A 16,635-nucleotide genomic window follows, 5' to 3' on the forward strand; every position below is an offset into this window, starting at 1 on the left:
ACTTTAAAGTGTAAGAAGCATTGGACTGATGTGGTACAATAATATTATATTGCATGCAAATGTGCCGCAACATTATGCAGCTAATGCAGAAGATCCCCAGCAGCCCCACCAAAGTTGCACATTGTAAACATATAAAGAAAAAAAAAAAAAGAGGACTAAAAATTCATGTGTGGCAAATAAGAGCCAGGTTCAGGTAAGAGAATAAGGTGTAAAAACTGTCCACAGTAGCTCTGTAATCACATACGCTGAGTCCTAGGTTTTGAGTAGCTTGATGATTATAATTATTTATATTAAACCAGATAATACCAAAAAATGTTGCTGGGAAAAGATGATTTTGTTTTCAAAAACAAAAGAAAGAAAGAAAGTTACCACCATCACCTATGTGTAATAATCTTAGTAGAATTTAAGTTGACATTATTTTTTTGTTGTTAAAAATAGGGAAGGGGGATGGCTGATAGGGGAATCCCTCCAAGGCAGTGTTAATTTTGACAACAAATTTTGATTTAGGTTTAGTCATAGTCTTGTGACGAAAATGGCATTTAGTTTTAGTCATAATTTAGTCATCTGAAATCTTTTTAGTTTCAGTCTAATTTTAGTCGACTAATTATCATAAAAATATAGTCAACTAAATCTACAGTCAATTTAGTCGACTAAAATGTAAAGGATGTAAATACTAAATGCTTTTTCATCAGTTCCTTTAAATGATTATACGAACTTATACGAAATGAAATATTTATTAACCAGTTGTGTAATATTATTAATGTTTGAATGTAAAATATATTCATATAGGATTTAACGTATATTATTATTGTAGGTATGTGACAGTTAATAGTTTAACATGTTCTAGAAATCAGTCATAATTAGATGTATGGGATGTAAAACCATAAATTAAAGCATTTGAATGGTTAAATAGTTTAAACAGCGCTGTAGATGCAAAAACAGCTTTTAAAGGAGTTACTTTTATTTCCAGCACTAACTCAGCACACCTGCTGTAGCTCATCTCATCTCATTGTCAACCACTATATCTGTGAAGGGTCACGGGAGCCTATCGCAGCAGGCATCTGGCGGAAGGCAGGATACACCCTGGACAGGCCGCCAATCCATCGCAGGGCAGACAGACACAGACAGACACACAGACACATTCACTCACACACTCACACCTAAGGGGCAATTTCAATCAAGTTCCAATTAGTCATTGGACTGTGGGAGGAAACCGGAGAACCCGGAGGAAACCCACACAGACACGGGGAGACCGTGCAAACTCCACACAGAAAGACCCGGGTCGCCCCAGCCGGAAATCGAACCTTGCTGTGAGGCGGAAGTGCTACCCACTGCGACACCGTGCCGCCCACCTGCTGTAGCTACATTCTACAAATGAGCTCAAAAGTGCTGTAAGGAACTACTTTACACAGACTTTTGGGTTAATAGATTCACAGAACAGTGGTGTCTTTTAGTACACAGTGGAGTTAAACACACCATCAGCTCATGAAATAACATTAGCATTAAAATACTGATATTTGCATGGAGATCACTGCTCCATGACAAGCAGGTACTGATTGGATGACTACCCCGCTTGTCTCGCCTCACCACCTACGCTAAAGTAGTAGTGATTGGTTCTCTTCCTACCTGGTCCCTACCTTTCACAAAACTAAATAAATTCTGATTGGATGTCCTCCCTGCCAAACATTTTCGTCTCGTTTTTATTCGTTGACGAAAATCAATAGATTTACCAGGCAGTTAATTTCTGTTAAATTCTGTTTTTATTTAGTTATTGTCTCGTTTTCGTCTTGAAAAAAGGTTTGTCGACATAAATGATTTGTAACTAAACTAACACTGCCCCAGAGACGTTGTAAAACAAAGTGTGGATGATACACACTTCAATAAAGTAATTGTTTTCATGGCAGTGTTAAATGAAAGACGTGTGAGTTCAGCTCCTTATTACTTACCTGAGAATGTGGTTATTGTATCTCACTGTCCAACACTTAGGGATGCATGGGGGTGCTGATCTCAGACCAGTAATGGTCTCTCTAATTTAAGTATTCTACTGTAAATTACTGTGCACTACTCCTCTGTTAGTTAGCATGGGTACTTCTTTAAAACTTCAAACAGTACACAATAAATAATGTGTTTTACTCTGTTACAGACATGAAATTAAACTTACATACTGTTTGTTTTGTTGAGGATGTACAGTTAGCAGGTGTGAAAGCGCGAGCCTCCGCTCCTCAGGGTGCGCTGTGCACCGTAAAACACGGCGCACACAAGTTTTCAGTGTAGACAGCGAGACCGAGCATTTTCTTAGTACAGATAGCGTGACCGCGGTTTAAAATGAAACGTAGACTCTTTTTTATGGCCCTGTATCTATGTACAAAGTTTTGTAAAAACTCATCAGTGAAATAATGCCTTAGGCAAAATATCTAATGTATGAATATTTGAGACCCTGGTTTAATTCAGTGAACTGACTAAAAAAATGCTACATTCTGTCATAAACCTATACTGGTCATGGATTGGTTTGTGAAATGTTGGGAGTTTTTAACCTTTTTAAAACACCAGCTGGCCTTTACAAGTGTACATTTAATTGCAAATGGACCAACAAAAATGATGGACAGTTACATTCATAGGTTCATTCGAAAATCTTCCATTTTTTTTTGTTGGAGAGACGATGCCTAGGGGCCATGGTCTATATCAGTGTTTTAATTTGAAATTATTTGTTGTCACCCTACACTGGTCATGGGTTTGTTTGTAAAGTTGGGAATTCTGCAAGTTGACTCTTCTGACGTTGTAGGAATATCTGCCTCCCTGCCTAAATTCAACTCCCCACCATAAGAGTTTGCATCCAAGCAACTGCGTGATTTAGATTTTAGCACATCAGTACTTCTTCTGTTGTTTATTGGTGACAATACCCTGCCTCAACTTTCTGTTATTGTACGAATCCCAAACCATCTAGAAAAGTGGTTTCACACTGCAGAGAAAACAGACCATCGCTCTGTTGGTCCAGACTAAGACCAACAAATTTTTGTTCTTTGGTCCTAACCTTTGGTTTACGGCAGCTTTTACACATGCTATTTAGCCTTAGACCAAACTGAAAAATCTGAGGTTCCGGACCCAACAAGATAGATATAAAAGCACCTTACAACATACAGCTCTGGAAAAAAGAGACCACTTAAAAATGAGGAAGGTGGATGACCACAAGCCATCAAACCGAGCTGAACTGCTTGAATTTTTGAACCAGGAGCGACATAAAGTTATCCAAAAGCAGTGTGTAAGACTGGTGGAGAAGAACATGCCAAGATGCATGAAAACTGTGATTAAAAACCAAGGTTTTTCCACCAAATGTTGAACTCTTTCTGAACTCTTAAAACTTTATGAATATGAGCTTGTTTTCTTTGCATTGTTTGAGGTCTGAAAGCTCTGCATCTTTTTAGTTATTTCCACCATTTCTCATTTTCTGCAAATAAATGCTATAAATGACAATACTTGTCTTTGGAATTTGAGAGAAATGTTGTCAGTAGTTTAATTTTACTCAAACATATACCTATAAATAGCAAAATCAGAGAAACTCATTTTTTTCCAGAGCTGTATCTGAGGAAGAAGTAGCTTCACTTCTACAATAAGTGCAAAGAAAGCAAAAGCATTATCAGTTAAAAATTCTCAATGAATACCAAATTCTTTGTATTACTGACCTTGAAGACTAAGACAATGTTATTAGCCACTACACCCAAAAGCTGTCTAAACTATGCTAAGCTTTACACTGTATATTACCCATGCTATATATAACTATATTCAAAAATAATAAATATTACTGCAACAGTGTCTAATAAGTCTGGTAATCTGTTGTAAACACATGCTGAATTTAACACCTCTTCCTCTGTGTGTTTTCATGTCTGTGAGCAAGTTAGGTTGAGGATGCGTGTGCAGGTATGTATGTGTGTGTGTGTGTATATGTAGGTGGGGGTTGAAAGCCAAGTGCTCTGTCTGTGCTGGGGTGTCCAGGTCATCAACGTCAGGTGTGGAACCGTGAGCGAGGGATGAGAGTGAGGTGGATGAAGTGATAAGAGCAGAGAGAGAAAGGTTTATTTGAAGACTGAAGAATTAAGACACACTGAAATCACACAGAGAGGGGAGTGAGGGAATACGTGCTCTATTTATTTAAAACGGGACAAACACAGTGATGTCATCGCAGTGACACAGAAGTGGTGCCAAACACCTCAATGCAGTGATAAGTGATGTCATAACTGCTACAGTGAAGTGCTACAGTGCTATAACTTAAAACAATGTGAAGGAGGTGCAGGGATTCGCATCACGTGAGAGGACGTGATGTCATTATTAATAATTAATGACAAGACAAAAGCATCTTCAGACATCTCTAACTATAAACACAACATCTGAGTGAATCCAGAGATTCAGAGCATCTGTTTTTCCCTCAAATCAAGGCTTTAAAGGATTCATGCACGATTCGGTGCGTCAGATCTTTCTCAATTGCAGCTACAACACGCACACACACGCACAAAAACAATACAATAAAATTCTAAAACTAAAGTGCTGCCCTGGTCCTGAGATGGACCACACAATATAACAGACACCATTAAAAGCACAACTGACTAAAATTGAGAAATAAATTGGGTAATGCCACCAGGAAGGGTTTGCTAGGATGAATTAGCGCTAATTTAGTCCACATTTGTGTTCTGATTTGTGGTAATTCAGCTGTATAGTGCTGATTACCTGGCTCAGGTACGTTTGGAGGTGAAACAGAACCAAAGTGAAGACTGAAAACATTTGACCAATGTCAGCATTAGATTGGAAATCTCTTCCCTTGTGTATTATATTTAGTGAACTCTACCCTATTACTACACTAATGTTTACAAATAACAGTCAGTTTCTTAACTGGTGATTCTGGGGTACTACTGTAGTGCTATGATGAAAGATTGGACCAAAACCAAAATCTTACCCTCATCTACTTCTTTTAACATCTTTTTAGCACCATGCTGCCATTCTGTAACTTCTCTCCTTCCCCAAAGTGAAAATACTCATATATCTAACAATCCTAATTTAATGGAGGGTTATTGTTTTGTAAAATATCAATATCCTCAATAACAGATAACCAACACTACAGTCAGCTAACTTTCTTAGATGGCACATTTCTGTTAGTTTTAACCTTTATACATATTTAATTCTTTTTTTTTTTTTTGGTGACCCTGATTCCATTCATCTTTTTCTACTTTCTCTTGCCGTGCTCCTCGTCAGGGATGAAGACACTTACGGTGAAGTCTCCGCTCTCCGTGCCGTACTTGTTTTTGACCAGGATGCTGTATTTGCCTGAGTCGTTGGTGTTGACGGTGGTGATGGTGAAGCTGGCAAACTTTCCAGACTCAAACTTTAGGATGTAATGATCGTCCGACACCATCTCTCTCTCGTTCTTCAGCCAGGTCACTTCTGGCACCGGGTCACCCGAGATATTACATGTGAGATTCAGAGCCTGGAACAGAGCAGGTCAGGGATGGGTCAAATAAGCATTACTTGTGTAAAGACAGTTTTACTGTTGGTTTGCAGATATTTGTTCCACAAGAAAAACTTTTGAGGGCATAAAATGATGGCCGAATACTAATAACTCAAACTGCCCTAAACATACCCAACATGCCCAAAAAATCATGATAAGGCACAAAAGGCTGTTTGTGGTGTCACAGAAATTCCCAACATAATTGAACAAAAATAATATTCATCTTGTCTAAACAATAAAATTGTGTGTATGATATTTTCCCCCCAGTACCTTGCCCTCCTGGATGGTAACCACATCAGGCAGACCTCCTGCCACACGAGCACGGTCTGCAGAAAGAGATGAATATGATCAGAAATGAGATCATCTATGTGTGTGTGTGTCTGTGCTTGTCTGTGTAGGTGGGTGCATGTACAAATATAAACACTCACTTCTTTCTGCAATGGCTGCAGCTCTGAAAAAGAGAATACAAAGATGAAGAAGAAAGACAAGAAAGGAGGATAGCAAATTAGGAAAAAAAACATTTTCATTCCAAGTTTTTCAGTAATTGGCTATTATTGTAAGTCACAGATTTGACAATAATATATTTTATTCTACCTTTTGTTTTTGAAGAATTCATATTATTCACACTGAGATTTGTATTTTAAAATTAAGGAGCTTCAAAAGATTATTTTGTTTCTAAACTAAACGCAGAAGCATTTCTGACTGGAGAAGGGACAGAATATTGTGTTTAATGCTACCTGTGTGCTGAAATGACAATCCCTGCTAAACCTAATATATCAATTCTAAAAACTGGGTTGTCGGGTCGCTTTTCACAGGAGTTCTTCTGGCCACGTCACGCGTCTTTGCATACTTACGTCACACGTACAGCCTCTAAAAGAGGATCCGGCTCAGTTTTACTGATCGCGAGCGGCTGGTGAAGCAATGGAGACTTCAGAAGGGGAAACTTAGACCTCAGTAGCTCATTTGTATATAATAACTCTCTTATATCGTCCGAAGACATATTTCTCAGCAGTTTCTGACTAAGCGCACTCTCTCTCTCTCTCTCTCTGACTGAACATAACCTGGAATCGGATTTATCCGCTCTGAAAGGAGACTGCATCACATCCGCCCACTTTAAAATGATGCTTCCGCATGCTCGGTGCAATTACCCATTCTCACCAGAGTGGGCCCTAAATCCACTAATTACCAAAACATGCGGACATCAGAAAAACTTACTGCCATAAAGAAACATTTTTTTTGCCGGTTTAGTTATAATATATGGTTGCTACTCAAGAGAAACAATAGGAGAAATCCATTATTTCCCCTTATAGGTACAGAAAATGAATAACTTTGAGGTCAAACATATTTGTGGACTTACTTGAGTCTTTGGAATTCTGCAAACGCATCATCATATGCTGAAAATAGGAAAAGAAAGATAGACTTCAGCACTGTGTTTTGCCGATTCATCAATTAAACTGTTTCTGTTTGTGTGTCCAGGCCTTACCTTGTCCAGACAGCTCCACTGTTCTCTTCAGTCCTCCTTTCCCGTCGAAGAACTCAATGGCGTATTTGCCCTTGTCTTTCTCAGTGGGTTCAGAAATCTGCAACCACAGCTGCTCTCCCACCACACCACTGGTAATGCGATCAGTAAACGCAATAGCAGCCTCCCTGAATGGGATAGAGTGTTAATTACTACTCACTACAATACATTTACAGGCTACCTCCCTCATAAACAGAGACTACATTAATACTACCTCCTCTTTTTTTACTGTTCATTTTATGAGCTCCACTGAGAATATAGGAGCACTTTGTAGTTCTGCAATTACACACTGTAGTCCAGCTGTAGTCAGTGGTTAATATTTGTTAATGTATGTTGGGCTGGCACGATTGGAACATACACAGCAGTGCTGCTGGAGTTTTTAAACACCTCACAGTCACTGCTGGACAGAAAATAGTTAACCACAGGGGTGATAGTGAAAAAAAATCCTGAGCCTGAACTTTTTTTTCCTGTTCCAACAGGGTGAGGAAGGGGGGGGGGGTTGTTGGGGAGGGACAACAGACTGCATATGTGACGTAACATAGGCATAAATGTTGACACATTATTCAAACATTTAATAGTCTGTGTATAACCTTATTGTCAAGTGACACATTTTAGATAACGTTTTCATTTTCATATTTACATTTTCTCCACTCTTGTAAAAAAAAGTGCACTTTTATTTTTTCTTTTTCTACTGAGAGCTCTTCTTAAGATGGTGTCCTTGTGTAAAATAATGTAACTTTATGTTTCATAGAGATTTTTATAAACGTCAGGACATGTGGTCTTACTGTGAACTACAAATGAACAGAAGTCACATTACAGCAGTGTTTCTCAACCCTGATCCTGCATATTCTACTGCATATTAACACTGTTCTGCATATTCTACTGCATATTAACACTGTTCTGTATATTCTTCTGCATATTAACACTGTTCTGTATATTCTTCTGCATATTAACACTGTTCTGCAGATATTCTTATGATTTTAGCCGATCTGATTCAGGAGTTTAGGGTTAAGCAGTTTATCAGAGCTGTGTGTGGATGAAACTGGTGAAACCGGTGAAACTGCTCACTTACAAGAAGCTGCAGTTCCTCATCCAACCACTAGTCGGAGCTGCAGCAGCACAAGCCCCCGCTGTCTTTACTCAGTCACAGCTACAGCCCAGCCACGGGCTACAGAGCTCAGCTCAGCCAGTCTGGAGCGTTTTTTTACACGTTTTTTTTTAAGTTCATCTGTGTAGGAAAAGGTTTTAAAAACGGATAATACAGCTCTCTACAGTTCACCTTTCAGCCAAAGCAGCTAACAGCAGCAGTTGTCACGGAGGCACTGCTCGGATTACATTATAAACAGGTCAGTTAGCGCGCTGCTAACCTCAGGATGTTTATAACTACGGAGTTTAGTGGACACACCACGGCTGCAAGGTTAGACTGTTGAAGGCTACTGAAGACTATTAAAGGCTATTGGAGGTTATTGAAAGGGTTATTGGAGCAGAAATCAGTAAAGGCTGGTTAGATAAGTGATTCACCTCCTCGACCTTTACTGCGGTGAAACTGCGACTAGCGCTGTCACAGTGATGTTTATTTAACGTCATTAAAACTGATTTTGTCAGGTATTGTCTTATAAATATTTACACAGAACTTATATCTCTCCTAAAAAGCGTTTATTTTGGTCAGTAACATTCATGTTTATTTACTAGCAGCGTAAATTACCAGTGTTTGCTTTGGTGTGGATGTAATTAGGGGAATCTGTACCAGCCAGGTTTGCCAGGCACCTGTGTGGCATTAATGTGGCATTTGGCCCCGCCCAAGATCGGTATCGGCGATCGGCCCATCGTGGTGAAAGACGACCGGCGATCGGAATCGGCCCCAAAAACACTGATCGGTTCAGGAGGTGTAAAAAAGGAGGTGAATTTTGGCAGTGCATCTGCGATTCTTTTCCTCTCTGCCCGTTTCTTTCGTTTAGCAGAACCACTTTCATAACTCCGCTTCATTTTCACTGTGACAGCTGTCACTCTAGGTGAAAATCAAGATCAGGTGAAAATCTAGGTGAAATGATTGTGGAATTGTGGAAAACACAATTTTAGTTCAGTGATCAGGGTTAAGAAACTGCTTTAAACTACAAACATAAAGTACTGTACTAAATTCTGACTATCCACTATCTGGCTTCTAGCTAATTAGCTATATTCATTTTCTCCTGTAATCCTAAACTAATAACGACAGTGAAATATGTGAAATAGTGATTAGCTGATCAGGTACAGGGCAAGTTGAACATTACATATATAGTTTATTTATTTTCTAAAACCTTGACTCCCTATCAAGCTAACTCACTAACACAGCTGCAGTTTATTAATCACAGTGGGTTTAATCTGTGTGCTGATACAAGAAGTGTATTTTTAACCAGCTATCAGAAACATATCATCACAGTTTACGTGTTTAGCCTACCGTTATCTTTTTTTGAGAAAAATCTCCGTATATCCAGATCTGTTTTTAAATCAGCTGAAGCTGCTGCGTCCGATCCCGCTGCTAAATCTCACAGCAAGGGAGGGGCTTCCCCCGCTCCTCCGCAAAAAAAAAAAAAAAACAGCAAGCTGATTGGCTGTTTCTACTGAGAGGCGGGACTTAATACCTGAACCGGCTCTATTTATTTATTTATTTATTTTATTTATATATATATATTTTTTTATAGAGCCACGCTACGCCGGATTTCCGGCGCGGCGCCGGAACGCTATCACCCCTGTAACCAATCAGAAATATCCCTCTAACAGCGTTGTGTGGCCAGTTTACTGTGGGCACTAATGAAATGACCAACACAAACTTTGCAGCAACAGATAAACTTCTTTCTCTGACATTACATCTACAAGCTGGACCAACTAAGCAAGAATGACACACTGTTAGTGTCACTGCAGCTCTAAGAATGACCCACCACCCAAATACGTAATACCTGCACTCTGGTGATCCTACAGGGTCCTGAATACTAAAAAACAGGGTTAAAGGAGGATAACAGAGAATGTAGAGAAATAGAAGGACTACAGTCTGCAGGTAAAGAAATATAAAGTCATCTTATGCAGTCATGGATCTTCTAAAATGTACAGAAAGTGTAGAAACACTTATTAGGTTGTGGTCTGATTATACACACACACACGCACACACACATACTTGTGATGCCAGGTGACGTGCAGTTCATCATTGTAATAGTTGACGAAGGTGTAGAGGCGGATGCCCTGTTCTGAGCTCTGGATCTTCAGAGGAGTGGAGGAGTTAGCTGTAGAAACACACAGCATCATAAATACAAAACACTGTTAATAAACTGTAGTACTGAGTGAGTGAGTATAAAGGGTTTTACTAAGCCTATTAGTGCATTTTAAATACGAGCTAAATGTTGCTTTATTATTAGTGCACATTCACTGTTTTGTTTACACTGATTTATAATTTCCTGTCTTAAAAAACATATTCGTAGCTGTAAATAGCTGATTGTATGATCTTGATACAGATTTATGGTTTGACTATATATCTTGATTTTATTAAAAAGTGGCTGAAATGTCATCAAATTAGCACATTTTAGTTTCATTCTTACATTTGAACTCATTAACTCACATGGCATGTGATGATGTACTGTATTTTTCGCGCTATAAGACGCACCGTTTTTTTTTTTTTTTTTTTTTTTTTCCCTTTTATAATGGTTGTTTGTGCCCTTATATGTTGTGTTGTTAATGTATGATGTTGTAACGGAGCTACTGTTTTTATGCAAAACAAATTTCAGATCATGGATCTGACAATAAAGTATTATCTAATCTAATCTAATCTAAGTATTATAAGGTGCACTATCAATGAGGCATTTGCAGGCCAGTGTAACAGTGTAATTTTTCTATTTACAGTTACTGACATAATGGGTAAATGTTACAACTAAATGAAAAAAGTGCCATATTCTGCAAATCAGAAGCATCATTTTAAGGTAACATGAAGCTCCATCTGTAGGGAATGAACTGCCTTACCAATAACACTGAAGACTTGGTTCATCAGATCCTTAAATCCTACAAGATATAAACAAAGATACATGTTGGTTATGTTTATTTTATTAACATCAGTCTTAAAGAAGAATAACAGATTTCAGTAGAGACAGTAAATCACCTTGGTCAGTCAGGTTGAGAGTGGATTTATCTGTTCCTCTGTCATCCTTCACGATCACCTCATACACACCTGCATCCTTCTTAGAGATCTAGCAAAACATACAAGTACAGAGTTAGATTCAATCATGTTTAATATAACAAAGAAACACAGATCAGTAAAGCCAGGCTTTTGTCCCTGCATGGGATGCTGCAGGACACGAATAGCAGAAAAAAAAAGCCCAAAAAAGCCACAAAAATAAGAAAAAAAGAGGCACAAGACAAAAGTGTCATCAACAAAGCGGAGATGATGTCACTAAAAGAATGGAAAAGACAGAAAAGGAGATGTGATGAAAGAAACAAATATACAGAATCGCTCATGGAGTGATAAGAATCGGTGGAACTACAAAACAGAAATATATACAGACAACAAAACACATACAGTATAATCAAATGATCGCCATTTGATACGGTCAAGAAAATGAGAACGAGTGAAGGCGAGCGAGCAACAACATTCTCAGGCAAAGAGACTGGCCATATGTATAAGACTCAGTTTGATTATTGATCCAGACTTTGAGCTTCTTCCAGACTGTGTCATCTTTCACGTCGCTGTCGCTTCGCTGTGAATCAGATACACAGTGTGAATATATTTAAAGCCTGTTAGAAATACTTAAACACACTGTCATTTTACTTACATACCCTTCAAACCATAAAACCTGCACATGATGTCAAACCATTACTGCTGAAAACACATAATTTCACACACAGGGGACACACTGCACTGTACAGTGCATAAAAGATGACATAAAAAAGCCATAAAAGATGAAATAACATATAGAAGTCACACTGCTGATTTCAATCAATGTAAGTAGAAAAGCTCATGTATTATTATTTAAATTTGATAGTATGTTAATACAAAATAGAATAAGTTATTTGTGATATCCTACATGTTTTTGTAATTTTAATAGTATAACAGTAGTATAGATATAGTATATAACGTTACTGATGTGACTTCTAAAGGTTTAAGGAACATAAACAAGCTTCAGAGAATAAATGCAAGCTCATTATTTAACTCTTGGTAAACAAAGAAAGTAAACGGATCATGTTTAAAAGGAAATCACAGGAGGAACTGCATTTAAAATGGGAGTTTTTTTTTAAACTCCCCCCTTTAAAAAAAATGACACACCCCCTAGAGATTCAAAGGCCAATTTAAGAGATGTCTTCCACTGTTTCTGCCACCCCAAATATGATGACACATCCTAGATTCATCATCCGATCACACTCATCAGACAGGAGTACAGAACGAACCAAAGCATAAAAATTAGGGAGGAATTACACATACACATTTTTTAAGAATTACAGTTTTGTTTACTTAGATGCTTTCTCCAGCTTCCCCATTATATGGGAAAAACGGCAACGCTCTTACTCACTTTGATGTAGGCATCCTTACTAGTGTTGCTTAATGCACCTTATAATCCGGTGCACCTTATGTATGAAAATAGACCAGAAAATAGACATTCATGGATTTAATCAATTAGGTTTAAAATGTAATCAATTGTATCTGGCAGTTTATTCCTAACATAAATTGTGTATGGTAATATATGTTATTCAACTGAAAATGACATTCAGGTATGATTCACATATGAATCAGGTCAATTTACTGTATCACTATTGAAAATATGGACGTGACTGATCAGTTGTTTGATTGAAGTATCAGCTGAACATTTGATAGTTGTTTCTCACCTGGGCGATCTCCAGGGACAGCACTCCCTCAGAGAAGTCCAGTTTCTCATTGGCTTTAATCTCTCTTCCATCCTTATACCACAGTGCCACTGTTTCCTTCCTTATGTTGCCAACCTAAAGAACCAAAGATACACACACAGTATAAACTCTTCTGGCCTCTTTCAGGTCATGCTAAATGTTCTCGCAATATTGCCTCGAATATTTCATGTTCTGTACTGCTTATTTATTTCATCATTTGTAAGTCGCTTTGGATAAAAGCATTCACTAAATACAATGTAATGTAATGTAATGTAAATTTGGGTATATCATATTAATTTTGCTGGTAGTGGTACTATGGTGGTTGCTTTTGGTTTAAAAGCAATGCAGCAGAAGGTGAGCATCAGTTCGAAACTGTATACCGTCAAAGTGGGGTCTGACTGATCAGTTGGTCATTAAAATGTGCTGATATATCTGTGGTTTAATCAGCATTAGCAAAAATAGCTCAAACACACTATGGCTCTGTTCAAATTACAAGCCTCATGACTGAATTCAGATTTTTTGTGTCTTCATGGGTATCATTTATAAATGTAAGTGACATGTTTCTGTCTATAATGTGAATAATTTTGCCGCTGTTGTTTTGCCTTGCTGCCGGTGCTGTAACAAATCTCTGCCACAATCTATACTGTTGAAATTTAACATTAATTCATAAACAGAAAAAATGGGAATCATAATCTTTTGTGAAGAAAGCTCATCATACAGAGCTCTAATGTGAAAAATAAATCATTAATAAACACGTACATACATACATACATACAGACACCATAAACAGGAATCAAACATTGAATATTTTGTGTTTTAAAATGTCTGACAATCTAACCTATGAATATTTATATTATAAGTTATATAAAGGCATATTGGCAATATTATTGTCAAAAATCACATCACCCTGCTACAAAAGTACATCTTAAATGGTAGATGTTTTCTCATAAAATCATGAATAAATGAAGCTCCAAGCATGTGTTCCTATAAACTCCTAAAAAATGACCTAAAGATCCAGAGAAGCACACATATACACCATCAATGTAAACCCTTCTGGCCTCGTCCGGGGCATGCTTAATGTTTTTGTACTTTTTCCTTGATTTTTTTATATCCTTTACTTCTTATTTAACTCATCATTTGTAAGTCGCTTCGGATAAAAGCATCTGCTACATATAATGAAATGTAATGTGTTCTTATTGATGATGCTCTGCTACAAAATTCATAATCATAAATACATGACACTCCAAGTGTGTGTTCCTATAAACTCCTATAAACAGTAGTTACACTAAACAGAATTACAGCTCACCTTGCACTTCAGTCTCACAATGCACTCAGAAGTGACTTCATAATTGAGATACTCCACAAAGTGAGGACCTATAAAAAAATATAAAAAAAAACAAATCATGTAAAATACACACATGCACACAGAACTCACACACAACACATACACAGCACGTACTGTTTACTGTTTAATTTTTTTTACCTTGTTTCCTGTGCCATTCCTTCCTCTGGAACTCAGATTCCTTCTGCAGCTGCTTGAAAACTAAATAAGTCAGAGAAAGAATTACTTGAAAGCTTAACCTGGCAAAACATGCATACATTTGACATATTTAAACGATCAATGCCTGTGTGTGCACACGCTTGTCAAAAATTACTACACAATACTGTGCTATGCTAAAGAAAATAAGGTTACAGTGTGTTTACCATCTCCTATTAGCACCAGGCTGGACTGGTTGGTGGCTTTGCCATCCTGGAGCTGGAAAGTAAACGTTCCTTCATCCTCTTTCTGCAGCGAGTCCATGAACATCTCAATGATGCCGGTATTCTTATCGAAGTTCATCTTATATTTCTGAAAAAGATAAAAAAAAATCTTCTTTAAAACTGACACAAAGGATGCTTCCATATTCAGTGTCATCACATTAGATGGCAGTATGTACATTGATCATTACCTGGTCATTAACTTCTTGAGATTAATTTCAAGTATACAGCTCTGGAAAATAATTTAGGGACCACTTCAGTTTCTGAATCAGTTTCTCTGATTTTGCTGTTTATAAGTTCCAGAGGTTATATTCCAGAGGTTTTCAATTTGGTAAAATCAAAGAAATGCATAATTTTTAAGTGGTCTCTTAAAAAACTAAAAAGTCTGTCTATTTTGTAAACAGTAATTTACCAAGACTCTGATTTTGTAATAATTTATGTAAATAAATGTCATGTAAATGTAATGTAAATATGTACATGTAAAACAAATACATTTGAAATACATTAAATTGTAAAATAAAATATTGCAATATTATGATATGTTTTTTTTTTTGAGAATTTTTGTGACATTTTTGTGCACACCCCTAGTTGCCATGTTGAGAATATATAGTTTTTGCATGACAGTGTCAGTATGCCCAAATGAAACAGTACCTTATATGAATATGAATATCGATGCTATCATGTGAAAACTTATTTTTGAGTTGTAGAAACCTTTCAGGTTTACATTGTTACATACATTAAAAGATGATTAAAAACTTCATGTTTGATTGTTTATTGTCTGATTGATTATCTATATTGGCATGTTCTGCTCACCTCTCCTTGGTTGATAATGTTGTCATTAAAGACATATTCGACTTTCCCACTGGCAGATATCTTCTCAGCTTGCAGCCAAAAACGAACCCTACCCTTCTCCAGCAGCTCAACAGCCAGCTCAGACTTAAGTGGAATAACTGCAAACAGACAAAACAGATTAAGTTACACTGTATAAACGCACATACACAGCTTATCTAATCCCAGTGGAGAAATACTGCCAAAAGAATAGGACTCTCAGACATCAAATAGGACAGATCAATCTATTAGCACCATGTCTAATGCAAGGCATAGGCTAACGGGGTATAAAGTGTCCCAGCATTAAGATGTGGAGCAGTGGAATGGTGTTCTCAAAATTGATGGTGCTTAATTGAAATCTCAGGGATGAGTTGTTGAGTTGTGAATGAGGTGGTTTGATGATCATCCAACTTACTGATCTCAATGAATGCAATCAAGTCATCACAGCAATGATCCAAAATCTACTAAAAAGCTTTCAATAAACAGTCGTGGCAGTTACTCCAACAAAATCACAATAAATTACTTCAAAACCCCTGATTTTAGAAGAAACAATGAGTGTGTTAGAAAAAAAACTTTTTTTCAAAAAGATGAGTCAATAATTGCATTTTTACGTTGCAAACAGTCAGTATTCTCATAAAAGCATGTTGCAGTAGCTTCCTGTTGTAAAAATGGTCCCAATTTATCAGTAAATGTGGATCTTCATACTTTTAATATTACAATAGCACACAATGCTGCCATTCTTAAAACTTTTTTAAATATTGCTGAAAAACAGAATATAAGCTTTTTTAAAAATATGGTCTTTCCTCTTTGGTTGAACGGACTGAGAAAACCCAAAGAAATCAGAGTAAATGTATACTAGTGCTGAAAAATACTTATCACGATGGAAAATCCAGCTCTCTATCAGATATCTAAATCTGATTTTAGCCCTTAATCTAATATAGAAGTCAAATTACATTGTTTAAATGGCAATTTAAATCAGATAACTGAAGAAATCCTTACTACACTCAATGAAAAATGTAGTCATGCAGTCTAGTACTTACTAGGGAATTTGTGGTCATGGCTGACCTTCAACAGCTCTTTCAGGCCTGTGATAAGACAAAAAAAAAACAGTAAAAAATGATGCTTTCATTGCCATTTGCTTCAACTTTGACAACTCATACTGGACCTATCACGGTCT

General features: G+C 37.2%; 1 protein-coding gene across 10 annotated transcripts in view; it reads right to left on the reverse strand.

The window, feature by feature from the left end:
- Positions 1–16,635, reverse strand: part of myom1b (myomesin 1b) — a 58,967-nt gene that overhangs the window by 1,833 nt on the left and 40,499 nt on the right. For 5 of the 10 annotated variants that reach the window (XM_022677629.2, XM_022677633.2, XM_022677628.2 and 2 more), the window contains 15 exons: positions 16,499–16,543; positions 15,444–15,580; positions 14,577–14,721; positions 14,356–14,415; positions 14,179–14,246; positions 12,855–12,968; positions 11,684–11,731; positions 11,137–11,224; positions 11,001–11,039; positions 10,165–10,270; positions 6,978–7,141; positions 6,852–6,888; positions 5,923–5,945; positions 5,765–5,820; positions 5,258–5,473 (listed from right to left, as the gene is read on the reverse strand). In XM_022677629.2, the coding sequence (XP_022533350.2) occupies positions 5,258–5,473; positions 5,765–5,820; positions 5,923–5,945; positions 6,852–6,888; positions 6,978–7,141; positions 10,165–10,270; positions 11,001–11,039; positions 11,137–11,224; positions 11,684–11,731; positions 12,855–12,968; positions 14,179–14,246; positions 14,356–14,415; positions 14,577–14,721; positions 15,444–15,580; positions 16,499–16,543 (1,346 nt within the window). Of the gene's footprint in view, positions 1–4,122; positions 5,474–5,764; positions 5,821–5,922; positions 5,946–6,851; positions 6,889–6,977; positions 7,142–10,164; positions 10,271–11,000; positions 11,040–11,136; positions 11,225–11,683; positions 11,732–12,854; positions 12,969–14,178; positions 14,247–14,355; positions 14,416–14,576; positions 14,722–15,443; positions 15,581–16,498; positions 16,544–16,635 lie in introns of those variants that run through there. The other 5 variants (XM_007240038.4, XM_022677635.2, XM_022677634.2 and 2 more) reach the window with 2 other exon arrangements.

Source organism: Astyanax mexicanus, chromosome 8 (assembly GCF_023375975.1).
Source record: "Astyanax mexicanus isolate ESR-SI-001 chromosome 8, AstMex3_surface, whole genome shotgun sequence".
Taxonomy (NCBI): Eukaryota; Metazoa; Chordata; class Actinopteri; order Characiformes; family Acestrorhamphidae; genus Astyanax; species Astyanax mexicanus.